The sequence below is a fragment of the Haliotis rufescens genome, unplaced genomic scaffold (assembly GCF_023055435.1).
Source record: "Haliotis rufescens isolate VD_foot unplaced genomic scaffold, xgHalRufe1.0.p SCAF_11, whole genome shotgun sequence".
NCBI classification, from domain to species: domain Eukaryota; kingdom Metazoa; phylum Mollusca; class Gastropoda; order Lepetellida; family Haliotidae; genus Haliotis; species Haliotis rufescens.
In genome coordinates, this window is record NW_025963791.1 from 7,566,535 (window position 1) to 7,590,994 (window position 24,460).

At 40.0% G+C, this 24,460-nt stretch overlaps 3 protein-coding genes across 4 annotated transcripts; 1 reads left to right on the forward strand and 2 right to left on the reverse strand.

Moving 5' to 3' along the window:
• Window positions 1-1,961: 1,961 nt before the first annotated feature.
• LOC124151761 (folliculin-like) lies at window positions 1,962-12,139 on the forward strand. The gene is made up of 9 exons (XM_046524396.2): window positions 1,962-2,097; window positions 3,559-3,780; window positions 3,883-4,020; window positions 6,005-6,488; window positions 7,133-7,290; window positions 7,611-7,724; window positions 8,383-8,650; window positions 9,877-9,979; window positions 10,858-12,139. Exons 2-9 carry the CDS (start codon window positions 3,565-3,567, stop codon window positions 11,039-11,041), a joined length of 1,665 nt encoding a protein of 554 aa, XP_046380352.1. The 5' UTR covers window positions 1,962-2,097; window positions 3,559-3,564; the 3' UTR covers window positions 11,042-12,139.
• A 743-nt stretch (window positions 12,140-12,882) lies between these two features.
• Window positions 12,883-17,269, reverse strand: LOC125378056. Its single transcript, XM_048392861.1, has 4 exons — window positions 16,838-17,269; window positions 14,485-14,613; window positions 13,292-13,765; window positions 12,883-12,932 (listed from the first exon to the last, which is right to left on the reverse strand). The coding sequence occupies exons 1-4, from the start codon at window positions 16,923-16,925 to the stop codon at window positions 12,883-12,885; spliced, it is 741 nt and encodes a 246-aa protein (XP_048248818.1). The 5' UTR covers window positions 16,926-17,269.
• A 4,398-nt stretch (window positions 17,270-21,667) lies between these two features.
• On the reverse strand, window positions 21,668-23,788 carry LOC124151757. 2 transcript variants are annotated; one of them, XM_046524390.2, is made up of 3 exons: window positions 23,366-23,788; window positions 23,044-23,172; window positions 21,668-22,324 (listed from the first exon to the last, which is right to left on the reverse strand). In XM_046524390.2, exons 1-3 carry the CDS (start codon window positions 23,451-23,453, stop codon window positions 21,714-21,716), a joined length of 828 nt encoding a protein of 275 aa, XP_046380346.2. In that variant the 5' UTR covers window positions 23,454-23,788; the 3' UTR covers window positions 21,668-21,713. The 2 variants fall into 2 exon arrangements, with proteins under 2 accessions (XP_046380346.2, XP_046380347.2); XM_046524391.2 differs by lacking the exon at window positions 23,044-23,172 and having other exon boundaries at window positions 23,366-23,786.
• Between the last annotated feature and the right edge of the window lie 672 nt (window positions 23,789-24,460).

Sequence of the window (24,460 nt, forward strand, 5' to 3'; positions counted from 1 at the left end):
GTGAAGCCCATTTCTGGTGTCCCCCTCCGTGATATTGCTAAAAGCGGCGTAAAACCATACTCACTCACTCAATAAACAAGGACGCAAAACCATGAATACGATGCTGACCAGACGACGGACCAGACACTCCAGTGACTGACATCATGAGCATCTATCCACGCAATTGGGACACGATGACATGCATGAACAAGTCAGTAAGCCTGACCACCCGATCCCGCTAGTCGCCTCTTACGACAAGCATAGTCGCCTGTTACGGCAAGCACATTCCCATGTTTCATAATTGTATCTATACATTATACCTCCCAATAAAGTGCCCGATTCCCAGCACAATAAACAGAAACAGGGTCGTTTCACAATTGTTTTTCCAGAGATGATATAACATCGTTCACGTGATCATCATGATGTCTGAATAATTGTCCGAAAAATGTTTGCGTAACCCATTCTGTATCATCTATTAAAACGGTATAATTGAAAATAGTGCGACTATGCTGTCAAAATACATTGTATAGCTCAAGTTCCAGTGATTTGGGCTTCCATCCCTTCGTCCCTTCAACGCAATGAATGCGGGCTTGCAATGATGGGGAGGGGACAGTGATTGACAGAATAGACATACATGCCTTGCTAAAAGCGTCTCCAATAATCCAATTGACATTGTTGTGTGATTTTAGTCACTTCGCATTACAACACAGAAGCTAATTAATTCAAAGAACTAATTAAGTTACATAGTTTATGCCCTTAAACGTTTCAAAGCCGGTAGATTAAAAAGAAGGCAATATAGAAGTTACGTATGTCGACAGGAATTCGTAGCTGTACACAAATGACCTTTTTTTTTTATTGACGTATGTATTCTAAGAGGCCAAAATGTTTGAATATGTACGAGCAGATATTCAGGAATTAAATATATGCATTGGATGTATGTTTTCTTTGTGATTGTTAGTGATATATGTTTGGCACATTTATAAATAAACTGCAAGTGATTCCATGACATTTGATTGGCTAACCAGGCAATGTTTGGAGTTTATGTTTCCATAAACCGAAACGGTCCACTGTTTCCTGATTGGTTGATAATAGGGTGGGCGGGACTAATAAGGAACAATGTCGTTGATTTCGTATTGTTGTCTTCATTTTTTAAAATTAGCAGTGGTTATTATTGTTGACTTATTTGACTTGCAGCTGACTTAAGCATATTTTTGCGTTTATGGAGGTATACACGTAAAACCTGGTGTTCACATTTTAGTTAAACCCATAAAAAGATTACACAGTGTGATTTCACACAAGAACTCGATATTTATACGTTCTTTAATAAGCTCCACTCACACACGCGGTTTCTAAAGTTTCTTTAGCCATGGTAGACTATTTACGATCTTCCACGAGAAACCCTTTGCTTTAGTGGACAAAAATGTGTCTTAAAAACTTCTATTACTATAAGCATAACACTGTATGACAAAGAGGTTATTACCGTCATTTGTTTCCGTATCATAAAAATCTAGAATTAGGAATAAAAAAGCTATGTATTATATGTTAGCTCGCCACATTAAAAAAATTAATTTGCGAATCTATATGCATGACGAGTGTGTGCTTGTTGGTCTCAAAATGTACCCAGCTGACCCCACCTATTCCAGAAAACTGTATACCTGTATTTTGTGAAACGTTATGAATCCATCTATATGTTTTTACAAACAAGCACATAAGTAATTGACATATTTCAATTCCTGTTTGAAATTATATTCACAACTTTTAAAACCTAGGGGCGTTATAGTAATAAGTTATAGCTAAAATGCCATGTTTGTGGTCACCAAAATGGGAATCGTGAGATGACAATGAGGACTGAGGCCAAAATTAGAGAGCAGCCTATTTATATATTCCGACCGCAGTTACAAGCTGGTGAAAGTTATCACAACTGCTTCATTGATCTGGTACTAATACTCTCCTTCGGAACTACACTCAACTGAAATGAAGTATGGACACAGCAGATGCTTGTCAGTATCACATGACCGTCTTCACGTGATTTTACAAAGTGTTTACTTGCCACACCAAGGGATGATCTGGATTAGAATGTAGAGAAGATTACATGCAAGCGTTGTATCAAGTTGTAACGTAAGTGGTAGGATGGCTGTCATGACTCTGGACATCGCTCAATTTGTTAACAAGAACTGATAGATTGACAGTAAATAACCGATCATTGATGGTTAACCAGGTTTAACCGGCATAATGCATTACTTTATGAATAACTTTATGATTTGTACTTGGACATACATCCAATGTTATACTTAGAACATGACAAGGCACGAATAATTTCATCTTAGGTTGGTTACATCAGAAATATTGTCAAAATTCACTATTTCAAAAAAATACTATTACCCACTGGTAGTAAAAATTGAATTTAGTCAATAACTAATTTTATCTTTTGAGATATGCTTGTCATAACCATCCATGTGCTGCTGATTTTGACCACATGGGGAATCAGGGTCAGTATAAGTCCTCAGTACACTTAGCTTAGAGAGCAGGGATTCAAATTACAACTTTCAGACAAAGATACATAGAGGATGAATACCATGTTGTACTTGTGTGTTATGCTTATGGCAATCTCAGGAGTGTGTATATACCTCCAAAATACTACTTATATCCAACATTACCTAAATTTAACTCATTAATGTCTTCAAAATTTTTAGAAACTGTTAACAATCTTGCAACGTTTGTATATAAGTCAATGCAACGAAGACAATCATTCGGGCGAACAATGTATATATGCTGTTAGCCTCTCAAGCAATGATGTAAATGTAGAATGGGCCTATGACCTCTACTTCTTTATGAATAACGATTGAATTGAATTGAAATTACAACGTTCATGATTGAAATAACCAGTTCTCTTCTCCCCTTGAGGCCAACACTCTCATGTACAAATTGAGAATGGCTAGGAGTATGAGGACTTGATGTCTTCCCTTCCCATCTTAATAATCAGGAAAACATCTTTTCCAGCTCACATGTCTAAAACTAAAAGTTAATTTATAACCTTGTTCTGATTTCAAATCTCCATATAGAAAGGGCTCAAATATGAATGTAGATCTTAGCAGAACTCGTTGTGAAGAACCATTTTGATTGGTTGCTGATTTTATGCTCAAGAGCGAGAGAAGTTCTGTGCATAGGTAGTGCCATGACAGATGGAGCAGGTGACATCACTTCTGAAATGAAACTATGGCGGCATATTGGTCCAGGGTACTTATCATAATGGCATAGAGATATATTACCCTGAATAATCAAAGAGGGGAATATCCTGGATGGGAATAGTTACTGTATTGTTGGCTACTCTTCATTTTGCACGAAATGTGATGGTGACACAACTGAAAGATTTTCTAAATCTGAATTGTTTTTTATTTAGTTGGATATAGTTTCAGTGTTTTTAACCAACTTATGAAAAATATAAGTCCTAATTACATATATATTCTTCTCCGACTGTAGGTCAGCTATTATATGAAACATATCCACCATGATAAAAAATTCATAATAATACTGTATAATGCACCATGATAAATGATGACATGAATTTTCTGTTATTAGGAAACCATGAACGCCATCATTTCATTGTGTCATTTCTGTGAACTTCATGGACCCAGAATCTTGTTCTGCACTCAACCCTTTCGGCCGCAAGAATCCCGAAATGAGCTGGATGCGGAAGACTCCGAATCATCATTTCCTCGCAGGGTTAAGTCCCCTTCACTGACTGCTGACTCGCACAACGCGACCCCATCACTGCCCAGCATGAAGAATGACATGTGTGAGGTAAGACTAGCAGACTTCCAGATTCCATATAGCTGTAAGACAAACATGTTGTGATGCGGACATTAATTTGCATCTTTTATCAGCTTCTTTGACTTGTTGCAGGGTTGCTACTCAGTGCAGCCTGGGTACGTGAGCCATGACGAGGAAGCCCATGTGAGCTATGTCAGCACGCAACATCCCTACCATCCGCAGGTGTTCAGCCGCATCAGACAGGCTTGTATCAGGAGTCTGAGCTGTGAGGTACAAAAACATATGTAACCATGGTAATTTATAGTATGGTATGCTGCAGGAATAGATTGTTGTTAGAAAGTGGTCACTGTTAGGGCTGGGATGGGTAACTCGGGTCCCCGGGTTAGGTGGGTACTGAGTAGGACCCGGATCCCCATAGGACTACCCGGACCCGTGGTTAGTCATGTGATATATAGTTTAATGACAACAATAATCTAGAACTCTATGGTTACACTACAAGTCACTAATGTTCGCATTTCTTTCTGACTATGCACCCATTCCTTCTGACTTTTCATATGGTTGAATAAACAGTGTATGCATGGCCAGATCGTTTAATACATGGTTCTAAATACGTTTTGCAAGAGCTATGGTAAAAGAATGTCCAATCGGACATTTTGTACCTTCTCTTGAGGTGAGGTGAAATTGGGTTTAACGTCGCGTCCAAGATTATTGCACTTATATAGCGACGTGCATGCACGTGTATGTGTGTGTGTGGCTGCTTGTACTAGTCCGGACTGATGCCGATTTATAGTGCTAGCTCACTGAGATACCATGCCGCAGTTTAACATGAATACCCCACTCAGACACAGTATACTGACTCCGAGCCGACCAGTCCTTGTTTTAGCCCCTTAATGCCGAGCGCCAGACAGGGTAACAACAAGTACAATCTTTTAACGTCTTTTTGTATGACGCGGCCCGGGATCGAACCCCGGACCTTCCGCTCTCCGGGCGGACGCTCTACCACAAGACCACGGAGGCGGTCCCTTCTCTTGAGACCTACAGTGGGTACCCGGGTAGGGTCGGGTAATAGGGGGGTGGGTACCCAGGTAGTAAATTTGGACTCGTCCCAGCCCTAGTGAATGTTGAATTAAATGGATGTACAGCCATATTTGATTTTACGTTTTTTTCGTTGTATCAAGTTGTAACGTAAGTGGTAGGATGGCTGTCATGACTCTGGACATCGCTCAATTTGTTAACAAGAACTGATAGATTGACAGTAAATAACCGATCATTGATGGTTAACCAGGTTTAACCGGCATAATGCATTACTTTATGAATAACTTTATGATTTGTACTTGGACATACATCCAATGTTATACTTAGAACATGACAAGGCACGAATAATTTCATCTTAGGTTGGTTACATCAGAAGTATTGTCAAAATTCATTATTTCAAAAAAATACTATTACCCACTGGTAGTAAAAATTGAATTTAGTCAATAACTAATTTTATCTTTTGAGATATGCTTGTCATAACCATCCATGTGCTGCTGATTTTGACCACATGGGGAATCAGGGTCAGTATAAGTCCTCAGTACACTTAGCTTAGAGAGAAGGGATTCAAATTACAACTTTCAGACAAAGATACATAGAGGATGAATACCATGTTGTACTTGTACATTTTGTACCTTCTCTTGAGACCTACAGTGGGTACCCGGGTAGGGTCGGGTAATAGGGGGGTTGGTACCCAGGTAGTAAATTTGGACTCGTCCCAGCCCTAGTGAATGTTGAATTAAATGGATGTACAGCCATATTTGATTTTACTTTGCTTTGGCATACCGGAAGTCTTCAGAGAAACAAGTTTTTCATGTTGATTGAGTTTGGTTCCCGACCCTTGCTAAAATCTGCATGATTTGCCCTGATCATGATCCTGGGTCTTTCAGTGTTTTATCATGTTTGTGAGTTCACTAAGTGGTGAATGTCTGTGTCTCTGTGTCTTTGGGCTTTCCTGAACATTTAGGTGGCACACGTATTGAACTGAAGTACTGTTCAATGAAGCACACTTTGAGAGGGCCATCAATCATTTCATAAACAGCATTTGTGTAGGCTTGATGTAACAAAACAGGTGACTGTACAGAGTGTACTGGAAGAGAGTGTACTGCTGGAGTGTGCAGAAAGGGATTTCCCTTGTGTATTAAGTCCACGTTACTTCAGATCTTCCAGTGTTTTAGTATGACTTGATGACTACATTTAAACTCAAGTTTAATTATTACAGGTGTGCCCAGGGAGAGAAGGCCCCATATTTTTTGGCGATGAACAGTATGGCTATGTGTTAAGTTACACGTTCTATGTTGAGGACACACAGGCTCGGGGACTGCAACGTTCCTACAGTATCGTTATTGTTATGATGGACAAGATCTATTTGTTGAACTCGTGGCCTTTTCTAGTGCCACATTTAAAAACTTTGAAAGAAAATCTTCAAACCAGAGCACACAGAGTATACACAGAGGAACAAACAAAATGTCCGCAGACGACGCTGCGACTGAACCCCACCATCAACCCGGCTAACTTTATCCAACAGAGGGGAGGCAACAAGCCTGCCCGGTCACTGGTTGAACTCACAGGTCACAAGAATGTGTTTAAAGTGCTGCATTTCTCGTTTATATGGATCCTGAAAGCTTGCGGGAATCGGATGACAGAGACTTTGCTGGAAGGACCCCCGACAGAGGATTCCATCATCGACATGGAGAAACAGGAAGGTAAGACATTGTAACAGGACACTGGGGATCAGAGATGAATACAGATAGGTATGGATGAGGTTAGTTGTTACCTGATTTGGTGAAATCAAAATGGTACATTTCAGGTGAGAAAGTGGTTGGGCATTCAGGAAAAGGTGGGTCAGAACTAGGATGCTCAAAAGGCCCTATAATGCACTGTGCAGAGTTAAGCCTCTTAGACGTGTCATGATCCTGTGATCGAGGGGTTTAATCCCAGGCTTGCCTTGATTAATTACTTGGTTTGACAGCACCATACCCATGCTCGTGTGTTTCACCAAAGTATAAATGTCTTACGTCATCGATCTCAATTGTGTGGATCAATGCTCATGATGTCAATCACTGGATTGTCTGGTCCAGACTCGATTATTTTACAGACAGCCGTCATATAGCTGGAATATTGCTGAGTGTGGCGTTAAACAACAAACAAACAAACATCTGAGTTATGTCCCTTCGTAGTGTCCAAACTATGTTTAAAGGATCTCAGTCAGCTTATTTTATTAATAACAGTGATTATCCCAGATGACCTGTAAGAGTTATGTTGATAGTTAAATCTGTATATAAGATGGAACAGGGCAGGTTTTGCATGTATGGGGAACATCTCGTGACAGCCTACTGCTGTGTTGCAGAGACGGAGGAAGGTTTCATCAAGCTGTATTCTCGAAAGATCAGTGATGATCTCTCCGAGCAGGTGGCGTCGGAGGATGAGGGCTGCGTTGGCAGTGATGTGGAGCAGGAGGACATGAGCAAGGCGCCGTTCATTAAAGACTTGAGACTGTTTCGCAAGGTCAGGAGAGCAACGTTTGAATCATTTGAACTACAGACAGGAATGCTATATGGTGTTATATTCACAGGGGCTTGTTATACAAAAATAGCAGCTACAAATATTGCAAAAATGCTTCTTGAATAAGAATCAGCATGTTAACATATTAAAATTTACCTCTTGATTTGGTTTTGGAGAAAATCCAAAATATGCAAATTAGAAACAAATATCTAGATTTCTTACATTTTTGCACATTTCATAAACTATCTAATACTTTTAGGCCCAAAAGGGCCCTTCTCCTATGTCTTTATTTCAGTTTTGAGGAAACTGTTTTGAACTTTCAGGCCCTTGGAAACAGCAAGTTCCACACCCTGGCTCACCATGTACTCATCGGCAACCAGGTGATCATCAGTGGTGCCGAAAAGTCACAGGTCAAGACCATTCTGGCAGCTCTGAAGGTAGGATGATGGGAAAACTAATCTCTCCAAATTGAGGTGGTAAAGAAATTACGCCAAATTGTTTTTAGAAAGTTGAAGAACCCACACATCTATCATACTAGACTAAAAGTTCTGATTTTGATGAGATTGTACAAATACTGTAAATCAAGAAATAAATATAACCACTGAAGTACTCTTCCTCACATTAATATTAACACTTATCTGGACATGCTGGAGTTAGATGTTGTGTCAGGTTCAGTGCACAAACAAGAAATAATGATGTATACTGAACAAAAATAATAAAGATCATGAATAGTTTGGGGATATTTTTATGAAATTGGGTGCTCAGTCTTCACTCTACACAAAATATCCCAAAAAATATTCATGATCCCTAACATTTTGTTCAGTAATCATCCAAGCTCCCAATAAACAACCACGAAGCACTGATCTGTCTGGCCGAGACTAGATTATCAACAGACTGCCTTGTGATAGCTGGAATATTGCTGACTGCAAAAAAACACCATTTACCCTGTTTCCCTAAAAAAACAGTTTGTTTTTGTGTTTTAGGCTCACTCTTTGTGTTCTGTAGATACTGCTGAAGAACTGCTAATATTTGCATAAAACCTCCATCCTCAGTGCCACTCAAACTCATACACTCACTCACTCACTCATGCTGCAGATGCTGCTGCCAAAGGGCTGCTGTCGGTCCATCACATACAGCAACATATACGAGGAGTCCTGGCGCTGCAACTTCCTCGGCCTGGCCCTCAACGTCCCTCTTCCAAATCACACGATGTCCACGGAGATGTTTATCCTTGTGGAGGTGCTGAAGGGCGAGGGAGAAGCTACCCCCGACAGCTCACTGGAGTCCGAGAAGTCACTCTCAGACAACTGTTTCAGCAGCTTTCATTACCGCCTCAGCAGCCCCGTCCAGCTCCCTGAGAAAGGTGAGTTTGGCAGCCACTTTAGCTTATGTTGATCATATAGTGTATTGCTCTTATCTGGGATAGCCTTCTTCTTTGGAATCAGGGCGGTTGGGTAGCCTAGTGGTTAAAGCTTTCGCTCGTCACGCCGAAGACCCGGGTTCGAATCCCGACATGGGTACAATGTGTGAAGCACATTTCTGGTGTCCCCCGCCGTGATATTGCTGGAATATTGCTAAAAGCGGCGTAAAACCAAACTCACTCACTCACTCACTTCTTTGGAATCAAATCTAATGGCACATTTTAGGGGGGATAGATTTAATTCCTTAATAATCTGTACCTCCAGGGGGCTCTCAGGTCGTCAGTCATCTAAGGCATTGCATTTCGCTGTGCAGCAATGTGTCCCTTGGGGATGCCAGAAACCTGTGATTGTGGATTTGAATCCCGGTTCGCCCCAGTTATGTTTCTAATTTTGTCAGTATCTTACCCGTGCTCGTGGGTTTCACCAAAGTCGTAGAGACCTGCATCACATTTGTGGTTTTCTTGCCACATTAAGCTGACACATTATGATATACCCAAGTGGGTAAGTGGAAAACTGTTCAAAGTGGTGTTAAATCAAACTCGCTCACTCACTTTACCCCAATATGAAGTGAATAAGAGAATGATGTTTTGGTAGTTAGACCCATGGTCAAGAACTATTGGATGATTCATTGTGTGACATGGATGATCTTTAACTCTCAGATCACATATCTTTATGCCCAGTATTGTTTCAAGTGTTATTGTTAATGACATTTTTCTATTTTTCCTCCAAGGCTAGTGACATGACAAGGGAAAACCTTTTTTAAAATTTGTATGAAAAATTCATTCAGGCGTAATTCTTTTGAAAATCACTGATACAGGCTTCAGAGAGTCAAACTGTTCATATTTCAGACATGTATACTCAAAGTTGGTGTCAGTTCAGTGTAGCCTGTTGTTGCTTGTGTTAGTAAAGGTCACAGCACTTATTGCTTGTCATAAGAGGTGATGAAGTTGGATCAGGACAGGATTGGCGACTTGGTTGATAGCATGTCGTTGTTACCCCCACTGCATGAGTTGCTCACAATATCAATCATTGGTTTGTCTTGCAAGACCTATTTATCTACACGCTGCTGTCATATGGCTGAAACATTGCTGACTTGTCTACAGCGAGAAACAAGCATACTGCCGTGAGTAGCGTGTTAAGTAACCTCCTCCTCCTCCTGTGCCTGCAGCCCCCACCGTGCTGCAGAAGATGGAGATGGCCCTGAGGAACGAGAACCTGAGCGAGGAGGTGGTGGAGCAGTGCTTCATCTGCATCAAGGAGGAGTGGATGAAGTGAGTACAGGGTCCCTACATCGCCACCGAGTCCATACATATCCACACAGTCCATACATGGCCACAGTGTCCCTCATAGCCACAGAGTCCATACATGGCCACACTGTCCATACATATCCAAAGAGTCCATACATGGCCACAGTGTCGCTCATAGCCACAGAGTCCATACATATCCACAGAGTCCATACATGGCCACAGTGTCCCTCATAGCCACAGAGTCCATACATATCCACAGAGTCCATACATGGCCACAGTGTCCCTCATAGCCACAGAGTCCATACATGGCCACAGTGTCCCTCATAGCCACAGAGTCCATACATGGCCACAGAGTCCATACATATCCACAGAGTCCATACATGGCCACAGTGTCCCTCATAGCCACAGTGTCCATACATGGCCACACTGTCCATACATATCCACAGTGTCCCTCATAGCCAGAGTCCATACATAGCCACACTGTCCATACATATCCACAGTGTCCATACATAGCCACAGAGTCCATACATAGCCACAGAGTCCATTCATGGCCACAGGGTCCATACATCACCACACAGTCCATACATAGCCACAGAGTCCATACATAGCCATATTGTCCATAGTTAGCCAAGGGGGTCGGGTAGCCTTGTGGTTAAAGCGTTCGCTTGTCACGTCGAATTCCCAACAATGTGTGAAGCCCATTTCTGGTGTTCCCATTGAATATTGCTAAAAACGGCGTAAAACCATACTCAATCACTCACTCACCCACTCACTCACTCACTCACTCACTCACTCACTCACTCACTCATAGCTAGCCATGTAGTCCATAGATAGCCATTAGTCCATACAAATAACAATGAAGTTTTTCCAGCTGATCACTTCATTCTTATTTTCCTTTTCAGTAAGGTGAAGGTGTTGTTTAAGTTCACCAAGGCAGGAGGCAGTCGGTCAAAGGAAGACACAGAGAAATTGTTCAAAGTCGTTAACGCACAGGAGGAAGACAAACAACTACTCAAATTCTGGATGACAGGCCTCAGTGTACAGTATCGGACCCACATACTGGCATCCTCCAAGAATCAACACTGAAACATGTGATACGATATTGTTTCTACCATCGAGACCTCAGTGTACAGTATCGGACCCACATACTGGCATCCTCCAAGAATCAACACTGAAACATGTGATACGATATTGTTTCTACCATCGAGACCTCAGTGTACAGTATCGGACCCACATACTGGCATCCTCCAAGAATCAACACTGAAACATGTGATACGATATTGTTTCTACCATCGAGACCTCAGTGTACAGTATCGGACCCACATACTGGCATCCTCCAAGAATCAACACTGAAACATGTGATACGATATTGTTTCTACCATCGAGACCTCAGTGTACAGTATCAGATCAACAGAAAGGTTCAACACTGTAATCGAAACAGCGTCACGAGTGAAGGCTTTTACCACTAGGCTACCCGACCACCCCGGAATAATACTTGACACCACAAGAAAAACCAAAGTCACTCACTCATTCAACCCAAGGTCATCACTGAAACTGAGGATGCAAAATATGTTCCACCCTATTGAGTTGAAGGCTTAGGTCATGACAGGCCTCGTTGTATGTTATAATTCCTATAGTATCATCTCCCAAATCACAGCTAAGTCAATGTCCATCCAAGTCAAGCTTGCATAATACAGGACAATCAAACTAGAATTTGTTTTACCATTGCATTTAACCTGATGTACAGATCTGTAACATATTGTTTCACTGCGTAGTCAATGTTATTACTGGATTGACAGTCTAATGTTAAACATTGTCCCATCTCAGTCACCTCAATCAGCGGGGGGAAAGGGGGACACAGGGGGCCTAGTTGTCTGAGGTGCCACAAATCCCTGTGCAGAGTTGTGTCCCTTAGGCTTGACAGAAACCTATGATCATGGGGTTGAATCCTGGATTCACCCTGATTATGTTTCAAGGTTTGTCAGCACCATACCAGTGCTTATGGGCTTCACAAGAAGAGAAAAGGATATCCAGTTTTGTACCCACCTTGCCTTCATTTTGTTTGTTTGAAATCTGTATTTTGAATGTTGTTATTAATGTCTTTCCCATAAAATGCACCTGTGATTTTGTTAGATATGATGTAAATATTTTTGGCTCTATACAATAATAAAATGTTACGAGTTTTGTTGTAGTTCCTCCTTTGCATAGGCTGTATGTGTGGTCAGAATGTTGGTACATTGTTTGTTTGTTTGTTTTGTTTGTTGTTTACGCTGCACACAGCAATATTCCAGCTACCGGTATATGATGGTGGTCTGTAAATAATCGAGTCTTGACTAGACGATCCAGTGATTGACATCATGAGCATCTATCAACTGGGATCGATGACATGCATCAACCAAGTCAGTGAACCTGATGGTATGCAGAATAATAATTGTTGCAGGTTGATGGAATATTGTTGACCTTGGGCAGTCTATAGTTCTAATTACAGAAACTTGTATTGCTGGCACAGTGTCTCATCTGTGTTCCCTGTGCAGTAGGAGGTTGTTCCCCACTGTGTTGTATCATGTGCCATTGAAACGTATCAGACTGCTAAACTTATCCGTTACATAGTATCAAACACATAGTTTGATGCAAGTTGACTGAATATGAACCCATTATTTACAGCGAGAAGTGATGGTGTTCTCAATACACCAGCAACATGTTCCCCACAATCATTAGTAGAAATTCTATTTTACAAATTTATATTTCCAGGAGGCGACTTGATGGTAGGGACACTGTTGATACTACGTGTTTACACAATCACATCATGCACTGATCATATTCTATCTTTAATAAGTACTTATGTAACTTGGGGTGTTTCCTGTCATTAAGGGGCATTGGGGAGCTTAATGGGTAAAGCGTTCTCTCTTCCCATGTATAGGTACACTCTATGAAAGTCCACCTTTGGTGTCCCTGCCTCGATAGTGGAAGGATACTTCTAAAAGCACCATTTAAATCACTAATGAATGGAAGGTGAACCATTGTCAATTTGTTCAAATTAATGGAACACATGTCCAATACATGTTGACAGATCTCTTGTAACTAGTGAAAACCAACCATTGTTAACAAATAACGAAGACGTGGATATTGAACTGAAACAATTGTTATTACCACCATTAAAAAGGACTGAATTACATTAACATTTGTTTCTTCTGAACAGTTTTGTAAAACGACCAAAGAAAGATTTTGACTTTTGTACATTTTGTTTCTGATTACAAGTTTCTATTAAATTAGTTGTGCTTGATGACATATGTTTCTTTGATGACAGACTACTTTGAGAGAGTTCATGATGTCTACTTTGAGAGAGTTCATGATGTCTTGTTGACCCTTTGTCTTGTTCACGAGGCATGTCATTCTTTGATTGAACAATGTGGTCAAAACACGTGGTCTGTGTAGCCCCTGACCTCTGGACAAGCCCTACACCCTCTCCCTCTCCTGAATGTACACGCAGTCTTTCAACTCTCAACATGTCCACCTCCTTCACCAAGCGATCCACCTGCTCCCTGAGGGAGACTTTCTCCCCCGAGAGTTGTCTGGCTTGTCTCTGAAGATGTTGGTTCTTCAGTTTCAGACATTGGGAACGGAGTCGAGCATCTCGTAGGTCAGCCCGGAGAATGTCCACATCAACCAGGACAGCCGTCAGCTGCACGTGAAGGTCGAGCTCTTTGCCAAGTTGTTTGTCCTTTTTACTACAGTCCCATTGGAATGGTGGCTCGGGACGAATAGGTCTTGGTTTTATTGTGACGTGTTTGGGAACCAAATTGTGGAACTCTGAAAACGCAATAATCGAATTTAGTACATAATCAATCAATCCAATTAACCGGGGGTTACAACAAGCACATTTGGAAATAGGGTCCTTTTGGATCAATCCCTTGAAATAGGTCAAATTACAAGTTTCTAGTATGCAGTCACAGGTAATACCACAAGGATCTAAACAATGTATTTGTAACGTTCTGCGCCCACTTCGGCCAGGTTCAATGTCTGCGCTCGGATTTTTATTTATTTTGTTTTTTACTCTTTGTCCCATTTCCAAACTTGGCCTTTCCCTTGTATTCAGATTACTGCCCATGGTCTGCTCTTTCCGCAGATACCATACTGTTAGCGGTTTTTGATATTGGTCTTGGGGTAAAAAGGCCTACTGATCACTGAAAATCACCGAATATTTTGATTTTTGCACACCTTCTAATGGCTATAAAGTCATTATGTTGGTGATTATTCATTTATTTTACTGATACTGTCGAATCCACATTTCCAAGAGCTTTCAATATATCTTAAACAGATTGTAAGTTTTCCAAAAAGGGTAACATGACTAGCCCCTAAGCATTATGGTCGGAAACGTTTGGACCCGGCGTGGACATGCAGATGATATACATCTACCGTATAAAATGAAGAGAATGGTAGACATAAAGTGGTTTATTCGGAAAACGTTTTCAACTGTAAGAATTAAAGTTGGAGAGTCGAATGCTGTTATGATATATAACGGCACATACCTGACGGTTCTGTACGTGAAAAACACTCCGCCACCTCGGAATCAAACCCCTCACACCCGGACACGGTCAGATGCCTGGCGACTGGTTTTGGTTTTATTGTGACGTATTTGGGAACCGAATCATGAAACTCTGAAATAGCAATAACCGGATTAAGTATAGAATCAGTCCAACTGGCAAGACTAAATCAAATATCACATATGGGTGAAAATCTCAACACCGTAACAATTTCCCACTTGACCTGTACATCAGTAGTTTGTTTGCAGAAATGTATTTTAAAATATTTGATTTCCTTTTCAAGACTATTCACAAGTAGATTACCTTTCTTCAAATGTAAAATGCTAAAAAAATGTACTTTCAAGTTAATATTTCTTTGTTTATAAGCAAATATTTTCTGGATTTACTAAAAACATGGCTGTCCCTCAGCTGGACCAGAATAAAAAATAATACCTAATCTATATCTTAATATTCTAAAAATGTAACAAATTTTGTTTTTCACACTCTCAAATGACCATTAATTACATGTATCCTATCATTATTATCTAAAACCTAATTGAAAAAAAAATAAATAAGAAAAAAAAGATGTCCCTCAAAAGGCACTCAACTCCGTTACAACGTACCAATACTAAAAAAATAACTGTGCTATGGGAGATAACTCTCATACGCTTCCTCTTTTGGCAACATGTGTATGAAGTTCATCTGCTGGTGATAGATAGATGCCACATTTATGTACAATGTTCAAGCCAATGACATCAAGATATGTCTGTTAAGTACAGTATGTTTTCTGAGCCTCAACTCTGTTACACTGTCTATAGATCTATATCTCATTCTAATTTCCTTCACTTTTCCAAGAGAAATTTGTTAGCAAGACCATGTTAGCAGTGAGTATTTTAATTTCCATAAAAAGCAAAGCATGCTGGGATATGAGCCATTTATAGTAAGGTTTCTCAACTCCGTTACACTCAACTCTGTAATGCTGTACAGCGTAACGGAGAGGAAAAATTTGTGCATCTGCACAATTTCGATAGTTATTGTCAGTACATAGCTTTGTTCTTCACGAATATTTTATTTTATTTTAACCCTATACCTGACAAATAATTTTCCCAGTCTGGAGTAAGAACTTTTTTTTTAAATAGTCACTCAGACTGCTCTGATGTTTTGGATGAACAAGATGTTAGGACCTGTGCAAAATGTGGATTTGATTCTATTGATAGCGCTCTTTCCGACAGTGGACTAATTATTGAAGACAGAACTGTTGTCTTTTACATTGATGGGAGTGCCTGGCTATTGTGTTTTGGCTGCAGAAAGCAATTTCATTATGCATGTATAAACAACATATTTTCTGACAGTGTTGATGATATGATTGATCTGAAATTTGATCTTGAAGTTTTATAATATATTATAGTGATCTAAAATGGCATTTTAAGCAACTTTGTGCTTATTTATTTCAACGTCTATACAAAGGGTTGAACATTAGTAATTTAGTAGACCCACTTTTGTATGCCATTACTGCAGTAACTGGCTCATAAACCATGAGTACCAAAGTCATGACAAGTAACACAACACAGTGCATATATTTTCACATTTCATCTCAAAAGGGATGAAAAGGTTGTTATTTTATGCTAGAGAGCAATAACAAAATATATGAGTTACAACTCCGTTACAACAAACTCAACTCTGTTACGTCAGGATTTTTTTAATAGATGACTTCTTTTGACAACTGACGAAAAACTTTGTTGTTTTTATGAGTTTTAACTTAAGATTAGGACTAATGATAATATATGTTGTGACAAAAGATGAAAAATACTATATTTTGGATACCGTCTTTCATGTAAATGACTTTGTTGTCTAGGCAAACTTTTGAAATATGGAGCGAGCACTTACAAATGTCCAATCATACATTTTATTTAGCCAGTTTGCATTTGTTTAACACTGAATTGTATTCACACTTAATGTTAATTGCTGAATACGATTTTATATTTCAAAGCAACCTAGCGCTATTAAAATTACTTTCCATTTTGTGATCCGTAACGGAGTTGAATGTCCTAGCAGATTAGGCTAATTCATTAATTATTTTCTAATTAATTAAACACATCACTGCACTGCATTGAAATAGAAAGTACTTCTCAAGTATCATATTCTCTAATATCAAGAGAAAAATTATATTAGGGACACTTTTATTTTTGCAAGTTGATATCAGAAAATTTGTCGGTTTTGAGATTTTTACCCATATACATCTATGGCATAAAATTAAGGAAGTGGTGCAAATGAAGTGGTTGATTCTGAAACCCTTTTCAATTTAGAGAATTGAAGTTGTAGAGTTGAACTCTGTTTTTACATATAAATGCATACACACCTGTCGGTTCTGTACGTGAAAAACACTCCGCCACCTCGGAATCAAAGCCCTCACACTCGGACACGGTCAGACGTCTGGTGACTGGCATAATGCTTCGATAATCTCGATAAATGAAGAGAGTACTGCAGTGCTGCTGTAGCTAGCTGAGACAATGTCAGACAATGGCGTGACATCACAATATCGCCTAATGACGTCATAGTGACGTCTAGTCGGTAGATGTCGCTGTCCGTTCGGCGAAAATACCTTCGGAAGAAATCGGCATATTTCGTCTTGAGTGTGTTCCGATTGGTACACAGCCGAAACATACTATGATCATGAGATGCGCCTTGTTCTTTGGTATTATTTCATGGGCTTATATCAAATGATTATGAACAATATCAATCCAAAAACTGTAAAAGGAATTGGCGATATTTTCATGTGTTTTTTCAAATGTATTTCTTTTCTGAAAGAGATTTTTTTTTTATTGTGATCTATCAGTGGCATTTCACAATTGTATTTATATCTGTAAACATGTGCTTGCGCAGGAAAGCAACAGGGAAATAGTTTGGTCAAGGCCAGATGAAAGTGTTGAAAAAACCCATTAAGGGTTGAAAAGTCCCTTCTGTGTTATCGGTAAAATGAGTGATTCAGTTGGGTTTTAAGGACGCATTTAACATAATTTCGGTTAAATAGCGGCGTGTCAGATGAATTATGTTTTTTTCTTAAACGTTTGTGAGGATGAAAACTCAGCATCGCTTCAAACTTCTTAGTTCGATACACGTCACTGAGTTACTCAAATATGGAAACTTCTACATCCTTCCGTATCTCTATTTTAGGTCTCAATTTGAAAACTGAAAATGACATGGACCAGTTATCCTTTTAAATTTCCCACCCTTTTTCTTGTTATTTTACGCCATGCACTGTTCATGATTATAGCAGATGGACCAGTTGTCTCGCGCGAGGCAAGACGCTGTGCAGACATGCGTCCTTCTTAGACGTACCATATACAGAATTCTCTGGTCGTCGGTTCTTGATTTGTAAGCACCATACAATAGGCTGGAGAATTCTCACTTAGCTTATGATAACATATGAATATGTTCCCGTGTTTGTTCAGGAGAACGCTTGACTTGCCTTTGTGTGTGTTTGTGACCGGTGAGGCAGGATATACTCCCCTTTTCGCCAACATCTGGTGTCATCACTATTTATTAGTGATTCAGAAATACATCTTTATAATACATTCGGAATCGTACAATGGACGCTGCTTTTAGCAGAACTTTCTTATGATTATGGATAGAGTTTTGTCTATTATTTATGGAAGATATATATATATGTATATATGTTTTGTGTAGCCATCAATTCAACTAGCACCAAGGCCAGTACTAAGGGTATGCCCCCAGCCGATCACACAGGTCATCAAAGGGTGTTGAATGAATCTAAAATATGTTGTATTCTTGTCCTGAAAAGATTAGTTTCAATTGAGTAGCCTCGTGGTTAAAGCTGTATTTGTTTGTTTGTTTGAGTTGTTGTTTAACGCTGCTCTCAGCAATAATCCAGTTATATGACGGCGGTCTGTAAAATATCGAGTCTGGACCAGACAATCCAGTGATTGACATCATGAAGATCGATACACGGAATTGTAATACGATGATATGCATCAACCAAGTCAGCGAGCCTGACCACCCGATCCCGTTAGTCGCCTTTTCGGCAAGCATGGGTTGCTGAAGACCTATTTTAACCAGGATCTTCACGGGTGAGTGGTAAAAGCGTTCTTAATGCCATAATAAATGTACAGTTGTAGGTGATTTAAAAAACAGAACAAAGAATATAACAGTATAATAAGACCATCCATTACAACACCATGTGTAGCAAAAGTTCAGTATGCAGTTTTCTTCAAACTGAAAGAAAACTGGTCAACTTCACATGTCAATGCTGGAGAGATGTCCTGTTCAATTACTACGATTGTGGATGGTGGACATAAGTAGCATAGCTTTTGATGTAACCTGGTGTAGAAAAGAAACGTTACCACCTGAAATTTGGACACGTTGTTTCCGAACCTTGAGCAGTGTTACATGCAAAATGGATGAGAATCAATCGCCTAAACACAACCAAAATAATCTGCTGAGTGACACAGTACCCAGATCAATGGAAATTGAGTCTGAAGTGAAGATGCTGCTACAGGTGCAGCATGGCAACCAACAAACATACGGTTATTAAAGGAACGATGTACTGTTCATGCATACCCTAACCATTGGACAGTGACAAATAGCATGCCAAGATTAACGCTGCACCTGAGAGAACAAGGCGGAGATATGATACATCAAGGAGCAATACATGACCAGGGCCCACTTGCAGAAAGCGATCTTAGCTCTACGACTATTGTAAGCCTATGTTAAAGAATAAGATTAGATCGCTTTGTGTAAGTGGGCCCAGGTCGCAAGGAGCTTTGCTGTAGCCGAATAACAGTCACCAGGCTCATGGCCCGTTTGGCCATCAATATTTTGTTATGTGTTTCTAATCTCCAACCTTAACCAACAAGAGAGCGGGCGGACCAACTTTGTAAAAAAGTAAACAATTTAAAAAGTGTTTTCAAATAATTGCGTAACATATTTTATGAAATTTTAAAGTTTAGAACACTTGGTAACAGCTCTTACTTTAATTTACTTCGAACCGTTAAATGTAGCGGCGTAATGGTTTGGGCCAAGTTAAGACAGACCTTGTGATTTATGAAGGCAAATATATACTTCTGGACAGCGTTACATTGACCAAGTTCTCCGCCCTGTTGTACTACCGTTCTCATAAGAAAAATCCGGATCCTGTTTCAGCACGATAACACAAGGCCACATACAACGTCTCGCCTTCATCAGATAAGACTTATCACCCATAGAACACTCGTGGACCTCCTTGACCGTCAAATTAGAGCACGGCCAGTTAGCCCTAAAACAGGGATCACAGAGCCCCGAGAAGACTGGCGTCGAATCCGTTAAAAACATGACTTTGCACACGAAATATTCGTTAATTATACGACAAAACAGGACTTTCTCGCGAATCCAAATTTGAATGTTGGTGCTGAAAAAGAAGAACAGTGTGTGTATCTTCTTCCGACATCAGGGGGAAGTCTCTTAGGGTGTCCTTACTTATGTTTGTGTTTCTCATCTACAAGATTTTCCAAGAGGGGGCCGGCGAGTGGGAAAAGAGAAAATAAGGAGAAAATAAATGTTTATCTGCGACGTTACGAAGATTTAGTCATGGTCAAAGGGAGACAATTCAATCTATTTTTAATTCCATTGGGTAACGCTGTGGTCATTGTGGCACAATGAATATCATAGTTACTGCAGTGCCGATTTACCCAAATGCATTTTGGCATAAACCCATATCCCATTAGATCAAAACTTTGACGACGGTACAATATATTTTTTTAGAATGGCAAGTGCAGACGACATGACGTATGCTTTAGGATTTAACGATCTAAAGCCTGGCATTGTTTGTTTGTTTAACGCCGCACTCAGTAATATTCCAGCTATATATCGGCCGTCTGTAAATAATCGAGTTTGGACCAGACAATCGAGTATTTGACATGAGCATCGATTCAATTCAACTGGGATACGATGACATGCATCAACCAAGTCAGCGAGCCTGACACCCGATCCCATGAGGCGCCTCTTAGGACAAACATAGTTCCCTTTTAGCGCAAGCATGGCTTGCTGAAGACCTATTCTACCCAGGATCTTCACCGGTATGTATCTATATTATGAAATTGCTCAGTGGATGACCTTAGAAAATATGAGTATTGGTAAGTCCAGTCAGAGTTGATCTGTCATATATACTACTCATCATTTGCTAAGGACCACCCTTTGCCTAAAGATGACTTGTTTGGTTCTTAGCAAATGTTGAGTAGCATATATACACCAGGGAAAAGTCCAAGTCTTATCTTGCAGCTGTGTAAGTTTGCTATTATTTACCAACCGGAAGTCATGATTGGTTGGTTTATTGTTTAACGCTGCACTCAGCAATATTCCAGCTATATGACGGCGTTCTGTAAATAATCGAGTCTGGACCAGACGATCCAGTGATTGAAATCATGAGCATCGATCAATTGGGATCGATGACATACATCAACCAAGTCAGTGAACCTGATGGTATGCAGAATAATATATGTTGCAGGTTGATGGAATATTGTTGACCTTGGGCAGTCTATAGTTCTAATTACAGAAACTTGTATTGCTGGCACAGTGTCTCATCTGTGTTCCCTGTGCAGAAGGAGGTTGTTCCCCACTGAGTTGTATCATGTGCCATTGAAACGTATCAGACTGCTGAAATTATCCGTTACATAGTATCAAACACATAGGTTGATGCAAGTTGACTGAATATGAACCCATTATCTTCATCGGCAAGTGATGGTGTTCTCAATACACCAGCTACATGTTCCCCACCATAGTTAGTAGAACGTCTATTTTACAAATTTATTTTTCCAGGAGACGACTTGATGGTAGAGACACTGTTGATACTACGTGTTTCCACGAATCACATCATGCACTGATCATATTCTATCTTTAATAAGTACTTATGTAACTTGGGGTGTTTCCTGTCATTAAGGGGCATTGGGGAGCTTAGTGGGTAAAGCGTTCTCTCTTCCCATGTATAGGTACACTCTATGAAAGTCCACCTTCGGTGTCCCTGCCTCGATAGTGGAAGGATACTTCTAAAAGCACCATTTAAATCACTAATGAATGGAAGGTGAACCATTGTCAATTTGTTCAAATTAATGGAACACATGTCCAATACATGTTGACAGATCTCTTGTAACTAGTGAAAACCAACCATTGTTAACAAATAACGAAGACGTGGATATTAAACTGAAACAATTGTTATTACCACCATTAAAAAGGACTGAATTACATTAACATTTGTTTCTTCTGAACAGTTTTGTAAAACGACCAAAGAAAGATTTTGACTTTTGTACATTTTGTTTCTGATTACAAGTTTCTATTAAATTAGTTGTGCTTGATGACATATGTTTCTTTGATGACAGACTACTTTGAGAGAGTTCATGATGTCTTGTTGACCTATTGCCTTGTTCACGAGGCATGTCATTCTTTGATTGAACAATGTGGTCAAAACACGTGGTCTGTGTAGCCCCTGACCTCTGGACAAGCCCAACACCCTCTCCCTCTCCTGAATGTACACGCAGTCTTTCAACTCTCAACATGTCCCTCTCCTTCACCAAGCGATCCACCTGCTCCCCAAGGGAGACTTTCTCCCCCGAGAGTTGTCTGACTTGTCTCTGAAGATGTTGGTTCTTCAGTTTCAGACATTGGGAACGGAGTCGAGCATCTCGTAGGTCAGCCCGGAGAATGTCCACATCAACCAGGACAGCCGTCAGCTGCACGTGAAGGTCGAGCTCTTTGCCAAGTTGTTTGTCCTTTTTACTACAGTCCCATTGGAATGGTGGCTCGGGACGAATAGGTCTTGGTTTTATTGTGACGTGTTTGGGAACCAAATTGTGGAACTCTGAAAACGCAATAATCGAATTTAGTATATAATCAATCAATCCAATTAACCGGGGGTTACAACAAGCACATTTGGAAATAGGGTCCTTTTGGATCAATCCCTTGAAATAGGTCAAATTACAAGTTTCTAGTATGCAGTCACAGGTAATACCACAAGGATCTAAACAATGTATTTGGAACGTTCTGCGCCCACTTCGGCCAGGTTCAATGTCTGCGCTCGGATTTTTATTTATTTTGTTTTTTACTCTTTGTCCCATTTCCAAACTTGGCCTTTCCCTTGTATTCAGATTACTGCCCATGGTCTGCTCTTTCCGCAGATACCATACTGTTAGCGGTTTTGTATATTGGTCTAGGGGTATAAAGGCCTACTGATCACTAAAAATCACCGAATATTTAGATTTTTCCAAGCCTTCTAATGGCTATAAAGTCATTATTTTGGTGGTTGTTTATTTATTTCACTGATACTGTCGAATCCACATTTCCAAGAGCTTTCAATATATCTTTAACAGATTGTATGGTTGCCAAAAAGGGTAACATGAGCAGCCCCTAAGCATTATGGTCGGAAACGTTTGGACCCGGCTTGGACATGCAGATGATATATATCTACCGTATAAAATGAAGGAAATGGTAGACATAAAGTGGTTTATTCGGAAAACTTTTTCAATTGAAAAAATTGAAGTTGGAGAGTCGAATGCTGTTATGATATATAACGGCACATACCTGACGGTTCTGTACGTGAAAAACACTCCGCCACCTCGGAATCAAACCCCTCACACCCGGACACGGTCAGATGCCTGGCGACTGGTTTTGGTTTTATTGTGACGTATTTGGGAACCGAATCATGAAACTCTGAAATAGCAATAACCGGATTAAGTATAGAATCAGTCCAACTGGCAAGACTAAATCAAATATCACATATACATCTATGGCATAAAATTAAGGAAGTGGTGCAAATGAAGTGGTTGATTCTGAAACCCTTTTCAATTTAGAGAATTGAAGTTGTAGAGTTGAACTCTGTTTTTACATATAAATGCATACACACCTGTCGGTTCTGTACGTGAAAAACACTCCGCCACCTCGGAATCAAAGCCCTCACACTCGGACACGGTCAGACGTCTGGTGACTGGCATAATGCTTCGATAATCTCGATAAATGAAGAGAGTACTGCAGTGCTGCTGTAGCTAGCTGAGACAATGTCAGACAATGGCGTGACATCACAATATCGCCTAATGACGTCATAGTGACGTCTAGTCGGTAGATGTCGCTGTCCGTTCGGCGAAAATACCTTCGGAAGAAATCGGCATATTTCGTCTTGAGTGTGTTCCGATTGGTACACAGCCGAAACATACTATGATCATGAGATGCGCCTTGTTCTTTGGTATTATTTCATGGGCTTATATCAAATGATTATGAACAATATCAATCCAAAAACTGTAAAAGGAATTGGCGATATTTTCATGTGTTTTTTCAAATGTATTTCTTTTCTGAAAGAGATTTTTTTTTTATTGTGATCTATCAGTGGCATTTCACAATTGTATTTATATCTGTAAACATGTGCTTGCGCAGGAAAGCAACAGGGAAATAGTTTGGTCAAGGCCAGATGAAAGTGTTGAAAAAACCCATTAAGGGTTGAAAAGTCCCTTCTGTGTTATCGGTAAAATGAGTGATTCAGTTGGGTTTTAAGGACGCATTTAACATAATTTCGGTTAAATAGCGGCGTGTCAGATGAATTATGTTTTTTTCTTAAACGTTTGTGAGGATGAAAACTCAGCATCGCTTCAAACTTCTTAGTTCGATACACGTCACTGAGTTACTCAAATATGGAAACTTCTACATCCTTCCGTATCTCTATTTTAGGTCTCAATTTGAAAACTGAAAATGACATGGACCAGTTATCCTTTTAAATTTCCCACCCTTTTTCTTGTTATTTTACGCCATGCACTGTTCATGATTATAGCAGATGGACCAGTTGTCTCGCGCGAGGCAAGACGCTGTGCAGACATGCGTCCTTCTTAGACGTACCATATACAGAATTCTCTGGTCGTCGGTTCTTGATTTGTAAGCACCATACAATAGGCTGGAGAATTCTCACTTAGCTTATGATAACATATGAATATGTTCCCGTGTTTGTTCAGGA